Consider the following 15,548-nt stretch of genomic DNA (forward strand, 5'->3'; position numbering starts at 1 on the left):
ATATATATATATATATATATATCAGAAGTAGATAATAGGGAAATTAGGAATAGGGAATAGGGAAATTCCCTATTATCTACTTCTGATATACATTGTGTGCGCGTTTACGCAGCATGGTTGAATTCTGCAGGTGTGACAGTCGGGCAGGAGCGCTGGGAGGACGTAGCTGAAGTATGCCGACCGCGCCTGGACGAGCACACGAGTGTCTTCAACGATTGCCATCTACTCATGGCATGTCTTAGTGCGAAGAAGAGCAGCGACGTTGATCACCTAATCGGGTCCATTAAAACATACGTAATGGAGTACGTTAACATTGGTCTTTCCTTGCGACTTCTGTCAAGATTATGTTTGTCTGTGATAATCTCATATAATTTAATGGCATGGTTTTATTGCAGGGTGGGCACGGGGACGCAACACAAGCTCTTCGAAACTGTGGGTAAAGCCATGACGAGAAGTTTGGTTGCGTACGGGGAAGGTCGATACAGTGATGCTGTCCGAATTCTAAATCCACACAGATACAGTATCATTGATATTGGAGGTAGCAACGCGCAGGTAAGCTGGGCTTATACATAGATATACTATTTATACGCGTATTATTTGATGGGCTTACTCTGCATGGACTAATAATATAAACACTGTAAGTATATAGGCTTACTAGCGCTTATAAACCCGTTAATTAACCGTAGAAGGTAACTGTTGTCGGCAGAGCAACTAACTGTCAATGTCTATGAGTTTGCAATATATTAATACGATTGAATGTGCGTTACTGCATCCTATTACTAAAATGGAGACGGAGAACAATTTTCCACGCGTCTTACGTCAATGCAAAGTACGATAACTAGACGTGGCGTTCTATTATATAGAGAGACGTCTTCAAGCTCTTTCTCATAAATGCTGCGATACGGTCTAACACTCCTGAACATCGAAGACTCGCAAGGTACGTGTGTGTGTGTGTGTGTGTGTGATCAAATACGCGGCGAGTGAGCTCGGGTGCGCTTACCTTTTATAATCGTATTAAGTATTATATACCATTATTAAGTATATAGCATTAATAAGTATACGAACATTTCAACTGTTACACCGCAGGTATCCGTGTGAGGTTAAGCCTTGTTTATGCCGCTTGCAGATCACTGGTGATAGAACGCAAAGCGTACAAGCCAGACTCACCGATGACAGACCGGCTGATGGAGCGTGTCATGGCTTTACATGATAACTGACTAACGCATAAAAAAGTTTTAAAGTAGAGAGCGCTAAACATTACTATTGCTATTTAGTTACAACAAATTCGAGCATTTTAGGAGGGAAGTACACACGCGATACCTACTATCACGGTATTATAGTATACTTTATTGATGCTGCGTTAAACTATGAACAAACGTCCTGAGCACAATTCACGAGAATCTAAGCACTATTTATGATTAATCGGACTAGCATTCGGCAAATCTAGCTGCCATAAAACGTCCAAGTACAATTGAATGAAATGTTTACAGTCAGTCTGTATACAAGTACAGTATACGTTGTATTATCGAGAAGAGGGGCACAGAATATAAATACCATAGTTTTAATGTTTTTTGTCTGCATTGGCACACCCAAGCTAAGTGAGTTAATCCAGAAGAAGAAGAAATGGTTACTACTTAGCTGGAAAACGAGAATAAGCGTGTTTGGTGATAGCAACTCACGGCGAGGGGCGTACGTTCTATGTCACCTCGTGCTGTCTAACTGCCTCGTCTGACATGCCCGTGCACTGGTAATGTGATGCAGGATAATGTAATTTAAAGTCGTTAATGCAAAAAATAATTTCATCACCTAGATCATATTAGTGCTGGGGCTAATAGATTGCGTTGCTGGTATGTTGTTTATTCCGTCGTAAAACCTATACATTGAGACAAATGAAATTCTGCGTATTATCCGTAGTAACTTAGCTAAGTCACTGCTAGTAAAGTATATCATAGAAGTAATATTATATTACAGTAGAAAACAGGTATGGCGTTGGTGTATATATTAGCATATACATTTTAGGATCAGTATATTACGGTATATCTACGCATTATAGAATAAGATTGCGATCAAAGCACATTGGACATGAACATTTTTTTCGTTTTAAAGCTTAGGTAAGACTTTTGGTATGCATGTTAGAGATATTTTTATTCTTGAAAATAATAGCTTTTAAATTACCTGCATACTATCCCTTAAATTGCAACGCATACGTTTGTTGCAATGCATCACGTGCCGTTTCGCATACCTTGTATGTATGTGTGTGTGTGTGTGTGTGTGTGTGTGTGTGTGTGTGTGTGTGTGTGTGTGTGTGTGTGTGTGTGTGTGTGGGGGTGTGATGATGTGGTGTGTGTGTGTGTGTGTGTGTGTGTGTGTGTTTGTGTGTGCAGTGTGTGTGTGTGTTGTTGTGTCGCGTTCGTGTGTGTGTGTGTGTGTGGGGTGTGTGTGTGTTGTGTGTGTGTGTGCGTGCGGTGCATGGGCATATATATATATATCACTTGCATAAATAAATTAACAAATATCTCCCACACATTAACATGTGATTACGCGTGCCAAAGCTGGCAATGGTTGTAGTAACCGCGCAGTCTAGCTGCCTCGGAACTGACCTAGAAATTGAGTATGTATCTCCTACTCCATTATTTGTCATCGAACAATTATTGTCATTAAATTTAGATAAACGATATTTTGAGAAACGAGATGTAAACGAGAGCACACGTTGGTGCATACCCATGTAGGCATAGTTGAGCCGACTCCACATTGTAATGACTTGCAATTTTAAGGTTAGCAGTTAAAAATCTCAACTAGTACATCAATGTAGTCAACATTGTCAGGAACCAATAATATTACATAGGTTCACACTTTCACATCCGCACAAAGACAGGGCTCCATCACCAGCAAAGAAAACTAATAGGGCACCACCTAGCTGATACAAAGTAAGGTATTTCATACCGTTGGCTATAAAAACTGATCCTGCAACCAAGCTGCATGATGTACGTTTGTTAAGCCTTATACACGTATTATACGTGTATAATACTCTCGTACTGTTACTATGCATCATGTAATGGACTTGCCAGCATGTACTCCATTATATGCTTTTAACTGGCAACTATAACAAATCCAGACATGCAATTCTAGGGAATTCTTCACACATATTTAAAAGCAGGCTCTTGGGCAACGGTTTTCGTTAACTATTATGTGTGACTAATAAACTTTTCAATTTATTTGCTTTTATCCAATTAGAATATAACGAATAACAGTATCTATAAAACTTACAATCATGAATAGTACAGAAGAGATTCCATAGTTTCATATTCAAGGCGTGCAATTTTTTATGCGACATATATAACCAAATTACCAAACATAATCCAATCACTTTATATTATGTTATATATTCACATGCGTTTAATTTACCGAGATAATAATAACGTGAACGTAAATGAATTGCTCGTTATTTTAACTAACAACAATGAGATCTAATCAATTCCTTAGTCCTGAGTCATGCACTTTGCACGTGAAAACGTTGATGATGTCCACTCTGTATCGCAGCATCAACTAGTATCAATAAATGATGTGCTCTTGATATTTTCAGAAGTAGATAATAGGGAATTCCCTAATATCTACTTCTGAAATTTTCCAGCTAGTCAGCTTGTGAAAATGTCTCAACATCTCAAAGAAATATTCGTAAATAGCATAGCTGAAGTTCACTGTTTTTTTAGAACAGATATACAAAGGTTACTCGCAGTGCTACAGTGGACTAACCCCCTACTGTAGCATTTACTGTGAAAGCAGCTGCGGGGCCCCAGGGTTACAGAAACGGAGATAGGCACCGCCCTATGCGCCTGTAGCTGTACACTATTGCGTATGAAGGCGCGGGAAGGATTTAATACAAAGGTTACATTACACTTATATATATATAAATATCACATCAATGCCAATTCAGTTAGAATAGTGAATTATAATATAGAAACAATATCATTATTATAATACACTATTACCTGCATCTGATTTTTTCACATGTACACCATATAAAAATACTGCCCAGTAACAGCTTTGGTACCCTGTGTACGCTCAGTGTACTCATCTATTCAAACAAGCATAACAGGACAGAAATATAAAGATGATTAATAGTGGACTTTGTTCAGTATTATCTGAAGCCTTATAACAACAACAACAACAGTGTAATAACACCATGCTGTTACGGTCAGGTTGATTGATCTGTGAAACCAATGGTGTAGTTGGTAATATATTCACTAGGAAGATCTCTACTTGGTTTACAATTTAAATTTTCCTAAATCCGTTTGACAATTCTTTCACTAAATGCAATTTTAACAAATGCAATAAATTAATGTGTGGTCTCACATGGCATCAAAGTGAAAGCGATGAGCTTCCTGCAGCCTCTCCTTCCGATCTGCAACCTATATGCAATAATTGGTATTAGTAATAGTAAACCCGGTCTTGAGAAATAACTGACTGCATAAAAGACACGGATGTTGGTGACACTAAAGTTCAATGTAAATGTGACACTATACGTCAGTCATGGCGCACACATTTACTTTAGAAGTGATCACTTTTTATCATTATAATAAAAACGCATTATTACATGCTAGTCTAGATGCTATGACCACTTTCGAGCTATTAGACAAGAATGAGACAAACTATAAAACTTGTGCATGACTGCCAAGTCTCCCAAAATGCAAGCTTTCTGAATTTACAAAGCATGTTAAATCACACCTAAGGCAAGGTAAACTGCAGAAAGATGAAATCTGAAGTTGGGAATGATTTGGTAAATATGTAAATTTACTACTGTATTATAAATGAAATTATTGCTTTCATATATGCTTTGTGATTTTCCATTCCTACCCCATCTGATACATTCTATTCTAATTGTTCAAAATCAATTATAGTTATTAATAGACCAAAAATAGCATTCGTCTATTACCTTTTCCCTCCAGTGGAGCACACCAATGATGCCAGCAATGAATCCACAGATGCCAAGCAGTAACGCACCTGTTATCAATACCAGCTCACTTGGAGTCACGAACAGCTTGATTACCCAGCTGAAAATACGAATGAATAAATAAATAAATACGTAGAATCTCCTGATATATATACATATATATATCACTACATAATTTACGATATAAGGGAAAAAACAGGAATTAAAGTTTATAAATGAGACACATCAGCTAGTTAAGGTACAGACGAATAGCAAAACGTAATAAAAGATACTACAAGTTTACTTGGGTGGGTACTACACAGTTATTAAACTCTATGTAACAAATTGGGACTAACATAATTTCTCCATGCTAAAAGGAGTCTACCCAATTAGCATTTGGCGGATATTAGTACAGCAATACCACCGTTTGATGAAAGTTAATGCATTCCAGAAAAAGACACTCGTAATGTGGAAAGCCATAATTCAGATCATGTTGCCCCATTGACTTCCATTATATATTTGTAGGATATATTTGTGTTCTAATAGATTAGATTACACAGCTTAGCACAACATTCCCTACAGCATTACTGATTCATCTCCCACAAGATCAAATATTACTTATTCAAATAATCTCAAAGATATTACACACAGTTAATTAAAAGAGCATGAAGACGTCCACTAAAGAGAAAACTTACTACTCTGCATTGCTATTTGGATGAGGAATGATGATGACTTGAGAATTAGGAATGATCGTGGTCCACTCATGCTGCCTCACATCCTACAAGAACATAAAGGTGTAACAGATATAGATTTTTCTATTGTGATGCCTAAGGTTCAAGACAAAGACAGTATAATCACCAGATTAAAAAACACCTGGAACTGAACATAAATCTACTATGTAACAACCATATCAGGTATATAATGATCAGGTTTATAATTAATGCGTATAAACTGGTAAAAAGGTGGTACTTGGTACTGTTGTTTAGTTGTAATTCCAAGCATATTTTTAAAGTTAGCATATGCACGTAGTTCAATTGCACATCTAAATAGACATTGTCCGTGACTGTCCACACAGCTCATGCAATCAACTTATACTTGAACATCACAGATAATGCATTATTTCAGAAAGCCTTTTCTGTGCTTCTCGGCAAAGTATAATACTGGATGGGATTGTAAAACTGGTGGACAGACTGTACTAGGAGCAACTGTTTACCTCGCCTTGAGGATGTGGGATTCCAACACGTATCGTGTCAACAAAGTTGGGTGTTTGCCCCAGTCCAAACACCGTGTATGGCAACTGTAGAGCGAAGTGTGCAGACTGTGACAGCTGTGTTGCTGTAGCAAAATTAGAATTGAGTTACAGCAAATATCAACTCAAACAGGCTCAACTACCTTAGAAAATAGGGGCAATGGAATATTTATTTTTTATTTTTACACCAGACTTATAATGTGACCTGTTTAAATGTAATCTACATCACGAGAAATCCCAGAAAGGCTGTAATGGCAAGCAATATACATCATATAGTAGGTAAGTTACCTCGACTAGTCTGTAGAGATCCGTCTGGCCTTCGTGTGTCGTACTTTATCACTGGGCCTGCCTGGTTGACTCCATAAGGCTACATATCCAGTATACGCAATAGAAATAAACATTTTCCATGTTGTAAATAGCAATATCACAAACTTTTGCATATTGAATAATAACATGCAACAATTAATATACATATTATCAGTGGGTTGTGTTGTGCAGAAATTATTTCTATAATATGAATTAAGGCAACTTCTTATGAATAACTCAAGGCAACCACTAGCTGAAACCAATAATAGACCAGATTTCGTTTAAATGACACTGTACACTTTTATATACAATAATACAGAAACTTACAACTTTGTAGCCAGGTAGGCAGTCCCTACACATCCCACTCAGAACTGGGAATAAAATAAATGGGTTACTAAACAGTACAAGCAATACCTTTTGCGCTGGTTAAACTGCAGGTAAGTTCTTCCAATATGACGAGCGACATTTCAAGTGAAAACGCGTCTGACAATTCCTATACGTGTGAACTGGATTTTGACCTGCAAGAAAGGGATGCAACGTACCTATAACCTTGAGAAAACAAGCATCTTCTGTGAGGACATTCAGCAATGCATGCAGCTGTGCAGGCTTATCCTCAGATGACTGATGATTTGCCACCAAGATATCCAACACACCCTATAACAAATCATAACCAGATGAACTGACACCACACCTAACTCATACCTATTTGCCTAAACAGCAAATAATGAAATAGTCTCCAAATCGTTTCTCAATACGAACTACATTGTAATTACATCGTTTCTCGTTGCAATATATAAAACATTCTTCCTGTCATCTTTATCTGCAGTTCCGGCTTATTATCAGAACTCTCCACATTACTTACGTCTTCGTATATGTCATAGAAAGCAACTAGGACTGGTCTGTCAATGCTGATCAAAGGATTCATGTCCCATTGCACTTCGAGAGTCCTCCCCACTGGCTGGCATTTGCTCACTGAGCTACTGCACTCAACATTCAGCAGCAGCACTGCTCGCTGAACAAGTTCTCTGAAACAAGGTACCGAGTAATCATGGCATTGTGAATTGCAATGACTTATATCTGTCTGCTGCTCAACACCTAGTCATTAAACAGGAAAACGATCCCATAGCACAGATCATGCACATCTACGATACTTCAGGTGTATCCTTCTACGGTAACCTCCAGTCCGGCATACCAATTAAGTTTGAGGCACACATGCACACATAGAGATCACTATACTCAAGGTAATCACATATTACATTCACATAAGCATATATCAATTTATATTCATCACCACATGTCAGCATAGATGTCTACATAGTATCTAGCAATACAGTTCGTTTATTAGAGAAACTCAAACTCACTAATCACTCACCCATCAATCTCACTTTGCAGGATTGTCACAGCATCTGGATATCCATCCAAGTTGAAGTCTCCAAACCTGAGGGTCATTCCTCCAGTTGATCGTTCAGTGGGCCTGGCAAAGCCCCAAGCCTCTTTACCCTTGTTGAACTCTGACACCAATGGTGTCCACTAGAGTAGAATAATTGGAAAGAATTAATTGTCTATCAAAGAGCGTATATGCAGAGCATATCACATACATTTTCAAGGCTTTAATAGCTTTATGGTTATCCAAACCCATCACAGCACAATTCTTCAAATTATATTTTCAGATTCCAAATTGGACACAGAGTAAAAGAGTAAGTAATTGTCATAGAAACTGAAAAATAACTGACATAATATACTATATACTAATTTAACTGACATAGCATTGTGTTGGTAGTAACTATTAGCATGAAAATATATGTATATCCTATACATATAGCTGTGCATATATTCATGCTATTATTGTATTATAAATAGTACTTTATCATACTATACAACTCATGCCTATATTTATTATAAACATTAGAGATCAAGTTGCGATGAGTAAACTGCAATCCACCCTATTCGCATTCACATATTATTACTGCCACTTTACATGCCAGTGATTGTCTCATTCACATAGATGGTGCAAGATGCTCATAACCAATTAAACGTAAAAGTAATGTAGACAATGTAAATTGATAACATTCGTATTCATTATATGTCGCTTGCTTATATATTCTTTATACATGAGTGCAAATATTTATTTGATACTATTTTATACAGTATGAGTGCTTGATAAAACATTTCTACTCAATTCAGCTTAAGCCACGTACTTAACTACCTTTATAAGTGCAAGGAGATTAAATCCCTTGCCCCAAAAATGATTAAAAAAACTCGTGGTTACTGACACATTTCTCATTACAGTTGTCCAAAGTATCTCACTTTCTCTAGCATGATCCTTACCAGTATATTACAATAATGTCAGTTTAAATTCACTTGCACAGGTACAGGAAATGCCATTGCACTAGCCATAGTACACTATGAACATATGCACTATAGCAGCAGTAATGCACTGGCACAGTAACAGGTTACGCTCCTGACAAATGTTCTAGGTACATAAACGTAATGGCAACTTTATTCAACATTCAGCTATTTTGCAACATTTGCACCTAGTATAATCTCCATCGCAGTGGATTTAAGTCTGTGATGTTAAACTTTGTAGAATAATTACATGCATCCTGAGGAGCAGGATTTAGGATTTAAGATGCATGGTTTTCTTTCATAGACAACTGGGCAGCACAAGATGCAAACCGAACTCCAACAAAAAATGAAACGAACAAGTTGCAGATGTGCATTCATTCTCTGTGCACCAGTGACAAACAGTACCTGGTCTTCAACGTCCCTGGCAATGCTATGCTGCAGCAACAATGTAAGGAAGCTACACACTTATCACAGACCTGACTGTGGATAACATTGGCAGACCTATCTGTCACCAGGAATGGATAGCACACAACATCCTTCACAGTATTGCACATGTAGAATGCCTACCAATAAGTTTCTCGACTATTAATTACTATTTACTATGAGCTCGTCTATGCGTAACAGTAATAATATTGCTTTTCTAAACCTGAAAACACCACAACATGATAGCCTTATTAGCTTTATGCTAGACCCATGAAATTGTTTGTGGTTAAATGTTTACAAAAGATCAACTGGCTCACAGAGAAATATTGGGTAGGGTTTCTTTTTTTAAATACTAGTCCTTAAATATAAGAATTTTATGCGGTTAGAGCCGTCAAATCCTTGATACCATTCATCCTTATTTATGATAAATGTGTGATCCAGTTAAGTTCACACATCAGCAATCTTAATTGGTACTTACTGACAAATTTGCAAAAGAGAAAACATAGATGGCACTGTCTTTACAGAAAGCTAGGCCACACACAGGTAGAATGTGCTCCAGATTACCATCACCATCTGTGTTAATGAAAAGTACAGTCTCTACATGAAGTGTAAAATATGAATAATATATATATTAAAATACACACACAAATTTTCTAAATGGTGCAACAAATTAAGAGGAAGTAAGAGAACTTAAGAGAAAATTACTAAATACTCTCTTGTGCCATTAACAATACTAATGCTGAGAGAGTCTATGTTGCCCAGGGTACTGCCGGAACGTACACTGGGTACGGTCCGGTATACCGGAACGTACCCTGGTACTATCTAATATGCCGGACCGTACCTCGCCTCCTCCACTAACGAGTCTAGGGAGTCACCTACGCCTACTCTCTAACCCTAACCCTAATCCTAACCCTAACCATATCAAATAGTGACCAGGGTACGTTCTGGCAGTACCCTGGGAGACATAGACCCTATGAACAATACTAACCAATATCAGCAAAACTAGACTGCCCAACATGGTCATAATGCACACTTGCATCGAAGCTATAGTTGTATTGAAAACTCAAGACTCCATTCTGAAATCAAAAAAGGGGAAAAATATATAAAATACATACCATTCTGCAATCTGAACGACGAGCGGAAACACTGTTATAGATGCACATTTTTGTCATGCTAGTTTCAAACTGCTCTAAGAATAATGAGACACTTATGAATACACTTATGATACACTTATGAGACACTTATGAATACACTTACCATGTTGTACCAAACTTCAAATATGTATTTATCACCATCCATTGTTGTTACAAACAAGTCTGTAATCACACAAGACAAGAGGATATTATATTCTTAATGGTCAATTAGAACTTCTGTCAACCAGCAATACCAAGATACACACATCTACAATCAACCTAGGCCCACACTAGTCTAGGGCCACTACGATAAACCCACTAATAGATAACCTAATACCTACCAGCAGTGAAGTCACTGTTGAGATCCACAAAAGCACACGAGTGAGGAAATGTGAGGGGGTGAGTATGTAAGGTAGAGTTTTTGATGTGTTCAGCCACAAACTTGCTCCGTGTTCTAAAATATACAAGAAGTTATCACACTTAGTAACACAAGAGTAAAATCAATGTTTAGCATCAAAGGTACTGTGCACAATAAAGGCAGGACTATATCATTCACTTTCGTGAGCACCTGCAAACCTTCTGAATTTGAATTTATCTGACTGACACAAATGTAGGGGATGTGAGGCTAACTAAAAGATGCATGTGCTACGATGATATTATTAAACAGAGCCAATAAATAGTAGATATGATCACAAACCTATAAATCCAATGAAACCGACCTCCAGTGCTCTTCTCACCATAAAGATCAGGAATCATGTCTGCATCATAACTGAAATGTAAATTGATATAATTTTTTAATTCACATTTTACCTAAATGTATATTTAAATTATTATTGGCAAAACATTGTTGGTCAATTTTCCAAATTTAAAATATGTAATTTTATTTGGATACATAATGTATAAGTAATGCAAATTAACCTTACTCCATGACTAGTGGTTGATCTCTTAGCTGGTCTTCCAGTTTCATTGGATTCCCATCTATAAAAAAAGTTTGTAAACATTTAAATTTATACATTTCTATAAGCCTTTAGCATATTGTAGCAAAAGTGAAATGGCTATATAATTCATGCTTATATGTATGTATATATATATATATATATTTATATATATATATCAGGAGTAGATAATAGGGAGGAGTGTGACATCAATAAACAAGGGAAATTCGTCATTTACTAGTCTTATAATACCTACGATTTACTACGCGTAACTCATCCAACTTGAGCTCAAATCAGACACAGTACATTCGCCAATCATCGTGCGAAATCGTTTCCTCGTAGACACCCGCAATCCGGAGAATACAGCCTAAAACGTACGACACGATTCTCCGTTCTTTGCCATCAATCCAACGCCATTGCGCGCCTATATTCAAACAAAAGGCAGCTACCTAACGCGCTATTGCTAACTGAGCAAGGCATGTGGCGTGGGTTGGAGATTAGGCATCACACTCGCGAGATAACCTTTGACCCGGTACACAACTACACAGGCCACCTTTGTACATAGCTGGCATGCCTTCACGCACAGCACGCCAACGCATGATTAGCTCGTCGAGTGTTGCGTCGATCTCCAATCTCCCCGCGAGCACAACGCCACATTCAGCTACCCGAGAGAGCAAACACAGCGACTGCGCGGCAGTGTTGCTGCCTTTTGTCTGAATTATAGGCGCGCAATGGCGTTGGATGATGGCCAAAGAATGGAGAACGTGTCGTACGTTTTAGGCTGTATCTCCGGATTCGGGTGTCTACGAGGAACGACGATTTCGCACGATGATTGGCGAATGTACTGTGTCCGATTTGAGCTCAAGTTGGATGAGTTACGCGTAGTAAATCGTAGGTATTATAAGGCTAGTAAATGACGAATTTCCCTTTGTTTATTGAATGTCACACTCCTCCCTATTATCTACTCCTGATCTATATATATATTATTGTATTATATATATATATATATATCAATACAAACTTTATCATGACTACATATACTGACCTTAACAGTATAGCTTTCAATGCTTTTACTGTAGCAATTACCAGCATCAACACCATAATACAGGATTTATGAAAATGTAATCAATTACCAATGGAAATAAGGTTGCCCCAATATATGCTGACATTAACAGGTGGATTCTTGGTCTGATGATGTTCTGGTACTAGTGTGACTAGAACATCCATTTTTGAATCCCCATCAAAGTCACCCGGCACAACAGAAGTAAAAAGAGCATTCTCCCTGCAAAAGAAAGTTGTAAATGTGCAATCAGACTCAAGTAAACACAGCAGTTTCTCTACAAAAGAAACATAAAATGTACAAGTGGCGCTATATATCTTTACTTTCATTAGAAATTCTTACTAATAAACTTTTACCATTTGATTCAATTGCAAAATATTTATATCACCATTATAATTATTGTTGCAATGTCAAAATCTAACTCCTTAACCAATAAGAACTTTATGCCTTACTCAGTCTTGTTCTATTCTTGTTGTGATAGGGATTATAACCATCACAGCCACATGTATGCATATTTCACTATTCATGTTCAGTATTTTTGTACTTACTCTGCTTTTATCACAAGGGAAGAGCTCACCAGAAGTGGGGCTACTTTATCAGCCAGAAGAATTTCAACAGTTTTGCCTATAACAGAAAATGAGTATGGACAATATAAATTGTGACTTACATAATATAATAATTACTAACATAAATGTCGTGATAATTTACACCATGTTTGAGACATTTATAAGCTAGGTTACAAAAAGGTAATATCCACGCTCACTGTTATTCACATGTAATGACCGTAATCACGGTTGACTTTAAGGTGCTGCAATCTAAGCACCCACATCATAAATAGTGGATTACGTATACCACATTCGTAACACTGTCAGCTGTTCAATCCAAGCCAATTGCAAACTGTGTGAAGGGTGTGGGCATTAATGCAGCACTGGTGACTTTGAACTTTCTGATTAAAAATACTTAAAAGCAAAAAAAGCAGTGTGAGAGCACTCCAACATCGCATTGCGTGTAATGGGCATATAACATACCTGCCAACCCTACCGATTCGTGCAGTAACCTAGAAGCTGACTACTGCCTACCGACTACTGATTTTAACTGCCTATCCTACAGCTTTCCACAATTTTGAAAAGAAATCAAAATTGTTTTACACTCGCACGTGGCTATTACTGTTGCTGCGTTGCACACGCATACATCTAAATCTGGTGATCTGCCCGTGTGTTTGTGAGTCTCTAGCCTGTGTCAGATACAGATCTCAGACAGCATACAGATATGAGACAGTGTCCAGATCTCAGACAGTGTACAGATCTCAGACAGTGTAGAGATCTCAGACAGCATACAGATATCAGACAGTGTACAGATCTCAGACAGTGTACAGATCTCAGATAGCGTACAGATCTCACACAGTTTACAGATCTCAGATAGCATTCAGATCTCATGCAGTGTACAGATCTCAGACAGCGTACAGATCTCACACAGTGTACAGATCTCAGACTGCATACAGATCTCAGATAGCGTACATATCTCACACAGCATACAGATCTCACATAACGCGCAGACCTCAGATAGCGTACAGATCTCAGATAGCGTACAGATCTCAGACAGCGTACAGAGAGCACGTTTGTAATCTGGATCTGGATAGTTTACTGCGTAGCCCACGGTTACGTGGATAATAACGCAGGGCTATAGCTATAGCCATGGGTGTGACCTATAGCTTGGGTAAAGCCAGATAGTTAGCCTTTAGCCGAATGGCACTGAGGGTGATCACAGCCAGAGTTTTTTTGCGCCCTCAGTGGTTTTTTTACGTCGATCCCCATTGGCCTTAATTAGTATTACTGGAGACGGGAACGCCATTTTACGTGGTCATCCGAGCCACGGGAGATTCAATCTCCAATGTTGAGAGCCAGGTTTTTACACCTTGAGAAAATTCACTGCCCCAGCCGGGGTTTGAACTCACAGCCTTCAGGCTTCAGTGGACAGTGTACGAAGCCTAACCACTCGATCTGTAACCAACACTGTAATGTGTCAATACAGATTTCACAATTTTCATTTTGTACCATCTTTTTTCATAAATTTGTCTCCGGGTGCATGTTATTACTATTACTATAGTATTACTTAGTATTAAGCACGCGACTGCGTCACACAGTGGCCTAACCGGGGCTGATAGGGTCTATGTCCCCCAGGGTACTGCCGGAACGTACGGTACCCTAGGTACAGTCCGGTATACCGGAATGTACCCTGGTACTAAATACTACTATCTAATATGCCGGACCGTACCTCGCCTACTCCACTAACGAGTCTAGGGAGTCGCCTACGCCTACTCGATCCCTAAACCTAACCCTAACACTAACCCTAACACTAACCCTAACCATATCAGCTAGATATAGTTACCAGGGTACGTTCCGGTATACCGGACCGTACCCAGGGTACGTTCCGGCAGTAACCTGGGGGACATAGACCCTATCCTAACCGACTCTACCAGCCTCTATCAGTACTATCACTGTATCAGTCTCTGGGCGACTCTATCACTATCAGCCTAACCGGGGTTAAACCCGCTCTCTTAAAATCAGTTGGCAGGTACCTGAGAACAGTATATAGTATACCATGATCATGTATGTCAGGTAGGCATGCTATCATGACATGACTATCACTAGCTCTAGTACTACAGCCCATGTGGCAACAATGGAGATAGGATAGAGTAGTGTAGAGTATCACTTCAACACTTGCCTGAATCTTTTATTAGAAACACATCTGTGAGTTTATCGGCATTAAAATCGCCAAACGCGGCTATGAGGCCATTTATTCCACGTCCATACACATCCTGAGAAACGTCTGTAACAGTAGATGCTGTTGATATTGAGGGAATAACCATAATAAAAATTATACACCAGAAAAGCTTCATCATATTCTTTTCATTCATGTTTTTTCGTTACATCTTTCTTACGGCTGCCGTATTCGCTCTGAGTCTCTCCATAGCAAACTATGCTGCCATCTGAGGACCAAAAATGGCAAAAGAGTAAAGCACAGTACTTCTTAAATTTAATTGAAATCTATATATACCTAAGTTTTATTGCTACACAATTTTAAAATATAAGCATATTTTGTTAGTTTATGTTCATATGTTGTTACATAACTAAGAAAGTAAATTAATTTGCCGAAAATAATTTCT

At 38.2% G+C, this 15,548-nt stretch overlaps 2 protein-coding genes across 2 annotated transcripts in view; one reads left to right on the forward strand and one right to left on the reverse strand.

The window, feature by feature from the left end:
• LOC106811298 (tetratricopeptide repeat protein 38-like) overlaps positions 1-2,180 on the forward strand; it is an 18,805-nt gene extending 16,625 nt beyond the window's left edge. Inside the window, exons 12-15 of the mRNA XM_014814869.1 lie at positions 113-302; positions 396-552; positions 864-937; positions 1,127-2,180. Of these exons, the coding sequence (XP_014670355.1) occupies positions 113-302; positions 396-552; positions 864-937; positions 1,127-1,217 (512 nt within the window). The 3' untranslated portion in view covers positions 1,218-2,180. The remainder of the gene's footprint in view (positions 1-112; positions 303-395; positions 553-863; positions 938-1,126) is intronic.
• Positions 2,181-3,929: 1,749 nt separating this feature from the next.
• On the reverse strand, positions 3,930-15,350 carry LOC106811300 (T-cell immunomodulatory protein-like). Its single transcript, XM_014814870.1, has 18 exons — positions 15,107-15,350; positions 12,931-13,006; positions 12,456-12,604; positions 11,311-11,365; positions 11,085-11,156; positions 10,729-10,841; positions 10,512-10,570; positions 10,243-10,330; positions 9,733-9,827; positions 7,858-8,015; positions 7,348-7,510; positions 7,028-7,139; positions 6,813-6,856; positions 6,468-6,546; positions 6,144-6,265; positions 5,626-5,708; positions 4,934-5,051; positions 3,930-4,409 (listed from the first exon to the last, which is right to left on the reverse strand). Exons 1-18 carry the CDS (start codon positions 15,297-15,299, stop codon positions 4,350-4,352), a joined length of 1,839 nt encoding a protein of 612 aa, XP_014670356.1. The 5' UTR covers positions 15,300-15,350; the 3' UTR covers positions 3,930-4,349.
• Positions 15,351-15,548: the final 198 nt, after the last annotated feature.

The sequence above is a fragment of the Priapulus caudatus genome, unplaced genomic scaffold (genome assembly GCF_000485595.1).
Source record: "Priapulus caudatus unplaced genomic scaffold, Priapulus_caudatus-5.0.1 Scaffold526, whole genome shotgun sequence".
Lineage (NCBI taxonomy): Eukaryota > Metazoa > Priapulida > Priapulimorpha > Priapulimorphida > Priapulidae > Priapulus > Priapulus caudatus.

Excerpts from the sequence above, each read along its gene's own strand:
- LOC106811300 (XM_014814870.1), bottom strand. The coding sequence starts at position 15,299 with ATGAATGAAAAGAATATGATGAAGCTTTTCTGGTGTATAATTTTTATT. Across the intron at positions 13,007-15,106 it reads GTTTCTAATAAAAGATTCAG|GCAAAACTGTTGAAATTCTT; the intron begins GCAAGTGTTGAA and ends TTTCTGTTATAG. Across the intron at positions 4,410-4,933 it reads TGCTCCACTGGAGGGAAAAG|GTTGCAGATCGGAAGGAGAG; the intron begins GTAATAGACGAA and ends TATTGCATATAG.